This window comes from Oryctolagus cuniculus, chromosome 5, assembly GCF_964237555.1.
Source record: "Oryctolagus cuniculus chromosome 5, mOryCun1.1, whole genome shotgun sequence".
Taxonomy (NCBI): domain Eukaryota; kingdom Metazoa; phylum Chordata; class Mammalia; order Lagomorpha; family Leporidae; genus Oryctolagus; species Oryctolagus cuniculus.
This window is the reverse complement of record NC_091436.1, coordinates 120,271,287-120,277,286: the sequence shown is the minus strand read 5'-3', so window position 1 is coordinate 120,277,286 and position 6,000 is coordinate 120,271,287. Positions and strand designations below refer to the sequence as shown.

At 34.4% G+C, this 6,000-nt stretch overlaps 1 protein-coding gene across 1 annotated transcript; it reads right to left on the bottom strand.

Moving 5' to 3' along the window:
- Nucleotides 1-458: 458 nt before the first annotated feature.
- LOC100350911 (beta-defensin 110) lies at nt 459-4,551 on the bottom strand. Its single transcript, XM_002714383.4, has 2 exons — nt 4,471-4,551; nt 459-725 (listed from the first exon to the last, which is right to left on the bottom strand). The coding sequence occupies exons 1-2, from the start codon at nt 4,523-4,525 to the stop codon at nt 571-573; spliced, it is 210 nt and encodes a 69-aa protein (XP_002714429.1). The 5' UTR covers nt 4,526-4,551; the 3' UTR covers nt 459-570.
- Nucleotides 4,552-6,000: the final 1,449 nt, after the last annotated feature.

Below are 6,000 nucleotides of genomic sequence, written 5' to 3'. Positions count from 1 at the left end.
TCTCTCCTATTTCCTGATGCACATTTCTTCCCTACTAAATAAAAAATCAGAGAAGAAATTGCAGCTAGTTGTGGTTTTTCTTTGGTCGTCCATTCTTGCACTCTGGTCATCCTCTCACTTCAGCTCTCTCTCATGCAAAACATCTTCACTATCAAAGCCTAGTCTGCAAAGCCCAGTGTACTTATGTTTCATATGCTTAATATCAAGAGTAGCATAATTTAAAAATGGCACTTTTTTTTTTTTGTCTCAGACATATGCTTCTCCAATTCTTTGACCTGGGGTTTCCAACAACATTACTTATGTTGAGTAACACAAGGCAAAAAGAACTTTGAGTAATTATTGAGGAACTTCCATAAAATAAATGATGCTTTTTTTCTGGTACCAAGAAATCAAGAGAAAATTGCAGTGTAAAGTAACCAGACATATGTCTGAAATGGAACCCTTTATTAGTGGCTCAGAATTAAATTTATTTAATTTTCTGAGTTTTATAGACACACAGGCCTTGAAGGATATGCTGGGAAGACTTCATAACACTTATCTTCTCTTGGAGCCTTTGTCTCTTTTCTTCTCTCATCCTTCAGACTCCAGGCAGCAATGAGTTCCTGGCCTGATGCAGTAAGCGATTCTAACCTCATTTTCAGGGCAATAATTTCTACATCGACCGTTACCATCTATGCACTCTTTTGACAAATCCAAGCTACCATATTGGGGATATTTCCTTTTGGCTGTAAGGAGGAAAGAATGACTAGAATTAGTATCCTGACAGAGACATGCCTACATTTTAAAATGAGAAATTCCAATATGCAAAAGAGTGAAAATAACCTACAGCACAGAGTGTAAGTGAATTTATTGCCATTTGGTGTAAGTTATGTCCTAAAAATCAGAAATTGTTCTTGGATTTGAGTTTTCAAATTGCTGTCTTACAAGTAATTGAAGACTAACTCAAGGATGGTTCCCTAGGTGTACAATAAAACAGTAAATACAATTTGTCATCTATCAAGCTGTTTCTACAGTCAACTAGGTGCATTTGGACTGCCCTGTTCTTTTCTAAGAACACTTATGTAATTAATAATGTGCTTTATGAGCTTGTCACAGATTTCTACTATAGCTTGATTTTAATTTACTAAAATGTTGAATGTTAGTCAACGTGTTTGAATTCCCAAAACTCTTCTCAATATTTTAGAATTTACTTTCTCAATAACACGATTTGATTTAGATACACATCTGATGATAACATTAGTTAAAAAAAAGTAAGAGTGGTAAAATGTTCAACCATTATTAGACATTACATGATTTCTAAAACTACCAGTGGTACTGTTTCTCATTTTCATCAGTTTCTGAAATAATAGTGATTTAAAAAGAATTTCTTCCAATCATTGTTAGTGTCTTAATCCTCTTGACTGTGAAGCAAAAGACTGTAGACATGGTGCCAATTTCAGACTGCCATCTATTTTTATAAAATTTGTTTGATACAGAACCATACCCACTTACTGACATATTGTCTGCAACTGCTTTTGCTTTACGATAACACAATTAAAAGCACAGGATTTATAAAACCTAAACTATTCGCTAATTATTAGAAAAATGTTATTAACTCCTGCTCCTGATTCTTTTTCCATCAATCACAAAAGAATGAGTGATGATTTTGTAACTGGAGTCATGAGGATATTCTTACAATGCTGTAAAGATTGACACGTAGGACAAACTTCTCTTTCCCATATCTGGAAGAGTAAAACTACGACTAATGTTTATTAAAAATAATCTTGGCCAGCGCCACGGCTCAACAGGCTAATCCTCTGCCTTACGGCGCCGGCACACCGGGTTCTAGTCCCAGTCGGGGCACCGGATTCTGTCCCGGTTGCCCCTCTTCCAGGCCAGCTCTCTGCTGTGGCCAGGGAGTTCAGTGGAGGATGGCCCAAGTGCTTGGGCCCTGCACCCCATGGGAAACCAGGAGAAGCACCTGGCTCCTGCCATCGGATCAGTGCGGTGCGCCGGCCGCAGCACGCCGGCCACGGCGGCCATTGGAGGGTGAACCAATGGCAATGGAAGACCTTTCTCTCTGTCTCTTTTTCTCACTGTCCACTCTGCCTGTCAAAAATAAATAAATAAATAAATAAATAAATAAATAAATAAAATCTTGTCAAATTCTAAGCCAAGCTTTAGGTCAGAGTTCTCATCCCACACAATATTGACCTTTTGGGCTAGGCAATTTGTGGCTCTGGAGGGCTGTCTCTGCATTGTAAGACATTTAGAAGTATCACTTACCCTCTACTTCTAAACACCAGTAGCACAGTTGTGATGACCTAAAATATCTCCAGACATTGCCTAATGTTTTCTAGTATACAATCATCCCTGATTAACCGTTGTCCTAGTGATAAACCAAACCAGTAGTGTCTCCATTCTCATATGTTATTCAAATACTATCTTGTTTTTGATGTCTCTTCTGATATCTTGTAGAGAGAAGTACTCTGTTCCTCCACTTCTCTTACAACACTTCATATGTATCAATTATAATACATTACAACCTTCTGACATGATAGGGAATTTGTTTAAACATTATATAAAGTTCAACTTAATGTGGAATCTAGAACTGGGCAAAAAGTTCCTAATACAAATCTTCAACTTACGAGTTATTTTTATTTTCACTCATCTGTTTCTTATTTCTTGGGCTTCCATTAACTTCCCTGGAATCAAGGGAATCACTACAATACTATGCTATCCTACATACAAAGAACATGGAAGTTTTAAAGAGATGACATTTTTGGCAATAATGCATTTTCCAATTTAGCAGGGAAAATGAAAGGAATGGCCAGGTAATGCAAGACTCTCTCTTTTAGACTTTTTGTGCAATTACAAGCTCTAGAAAATGAAGAAGAAAGCTAAGTTACTTGAATTGATATTTCTCTGTATGTAAAATTCTAGGGACTTTTACCGAGACATATTTTCTGTCTAATTTTCTGAGTAGGAAGAATTGAATTTTACTCTCAAGATTAAGTAAGGACTTTCATCATCTAAAAGACTGAAGATGAAATTTAAAAACAATTGACATTTATTTTTATTCACTTTAGTTCAACTGCCAAATATGACTGCAATACCAGGCGAGGTACACTATTCTAACTGCTCATTTCTGTTTAAAAAATCTAGTTCAATCTTTTTTAATTTTGAGGAGAAAATATGTATCCTGATTATATAGTGAGTGATTTAGTACTAAACTTTATGTATCTATGTTTTACCAAGACACACAGAACTTGAAGTATATTCTGGAAAACCTTCCTTACACTGTCTCTTGTGGCATGGTTTCTTGGGTCATCCTTACCTTTTAACTTTAGTCATCTTAACACTGCAAACTGTATGTAAATATGTATGGGTGTATTTACATTGTATCTTCACTGATGTTTGCTCTCAATATAGAACTTTATCCACTGATAAGTTTTAAATGGTTATTTTTTAAATGTATTATGTATGAATGTTTAGATTATCATTATGGATTTCATAATACTCAAAGTAAGAGGACAAGTTAATTTATCTCCTGATCCTCTATATGATTTCTGGTGAGCTTAGAAAAAAACAGCCAGATACTAAAAAGGATTATTGTCTGACGACTAGTGAATAAGAGTCTGATTTCATTGCCACTAACACAAACTGGCTAGATTTAGCTCATCCTTTCTCTTCAAGCTATTGAAGAAGAAAGAGACAGACCCAATGATCTCTACATTTGCAGGACTTACTATTTCTGTGAAATTGATGCCAACACACTAATTCAACAGAAGAGAAGCTTGTTATATACCATAAGTGTAGGGATAGTTCTTGGAGAGAGGCAAGTTGCATAAAAATATAGCTTGTGCATAGGTATGATTCAACATTCACGTGATCTCTAGCACTCAAAGCCAGCTAATGATAAGAACTATTTAAAGAAAGGGCAATAATGGATGTAGTTTTCCTGAAGGACTGAGAAGAGAGTACTAAGAAAAGATTTCTACTAATGGGAAGCAGTCTATTGTCATAGGCTAAAAAGAAGAAGATAAATAGATTTATAACACGGATCCACTTACCTTTTACTACTTGATTGGGCAATATTCTTCCAAGCAAAATATAGGACCCATCAAGAATAAATTCTAAATAACTGATGGTATATGAAGGTGATAGGATTAATGTAATTTTTTTTAATTTTGAAATTTTACATCTACAGAAGAATTGCAAAGGTAATATAGACTACCTCCCTCTTACCTTATATTTCAAATAACCACGGTAATTTTTATCTAAACTACAAAATATTATTTATGCAAATTATGTACTTTATTTACTACTCACCAGTTTAGACAATATTGCTTTGTTCTGTTCCAAAATATCATATTACCTGTAGTGTAATACTCTTTTAATAACTATGCTATTATCACATTTCAAGCAAGAAACAAGAGTTGTCTCCTCAAAGTGATTAGTAAAATAGTCCCATAAATATTTGTATATTACCTGGTAAAACTGTGACCAAAAGGAATAGAATAAAGAAAAGGAGATGAATCTTCATTGCAGAGTTTCTTAAGGAAAAATGTTGTCAACAATTCTTCTTTTACAAAGTCAGATGTCTTGAAATAAGGAAACAAAGATCACCTTTATTTATAGATTCTCCTGGGCAACAGTTTTAACTACTAGTGCTTATCAAGAGCTGGAACATTTGTATGCATGGTTGAATAATACCACTAAAGGTTGCGGTCACAAAAAGTATTACATTTATCATTGCACATGAATGTTTCTGTCCATAGCAAAGTTCAGTAATTGCAGCAGAGGTAGTAGTAGTCTGCAAAACCTAAAATATTTGTTATTTGACCCTTTACAAAATTTTTGCCAGTCCTTGATTTAGGCTTTTGTGTTAAATATGCTCTACAGCATTTTAACGAGAGAAAATGACATCATATCCCAAGATATTACTTTAACTTTTCTCTCTACAGTATTCCTTCCTGAATTCCTCTTTCCTTCTGAATTATTAATTTGACACAACTTATTAAGAACCTACCAAATGTTAATCTTGGCTTCAGGCTTCACAGAAGACAAATTGAATGGGAGCCAAGTTGATTGCTCCAGTATTATTTCTTCTGTGAAATTTTTCATAGAATCTTCTGCTTTGCTTCCCTAGTTCATTCATTTGGGTTTTGCATTATTTGTATTAATTAGGAATTCTTTAAAATAATATCCTAAATCTTAATTGAAAGCAAGATTTTTAATGTATAAAGTATTATATGGTTTAAATATTTTAATTTAAAGAAAGCATATAGCTTCACTTTTTTATTTCAAAGGTAAAAACACACAGAGATGTATATATATCTTCCATTCACTGGTACACCTGCCAAATACCCTAAAGAGCCAGGGCTAGACTAGGCCACAGCCAGCAGCCAAGAACTACACCTGAGTCTTCCATGTATATGTCAAGGATCCAATTATCTGACCCATCTTCTGGTGCCTCAGAGGATGTACATCAAGTGAAAGTTGTAATCAAAATCACAGTAGCCAGGGCTCAAACTTATCCCTTTGAAATGAGATTCAAGTATCTCATGGAGCAACTTAACTGCTGCACCAAATGTCTTCCCCTAAAGTGAAAAATTTTGATTTGTTTCTCATCTACATTTTCTCCTTCAGGTTTAATAACTGTATTGTCCTTCAACAGGGTGGGGAAATTATGACAATCTTTTCATCTAAACATCTTATCCTGACACAAGGCTACACAAAATTACCAAGGCTACACAAAATTATGATGAACATATGGAAATTTTGTAAGATGACAGAGAAGATGAAATAAAATTTCACTCCTAAACAAATTGACACAATGCTAATATTTATAACATTTATTTTACTTAGTTAATTTCTACCAACATGTATTTATGAATTATACTATAAAGGGCACCATTTTGTGCTATTTGCATGCATTTTTCTTCTATTTTACTTTATGCCTCTCTAAATTTTTCTGGAAGAAATAAACACTCCTACATATTACTTCTGCTTCCCAGA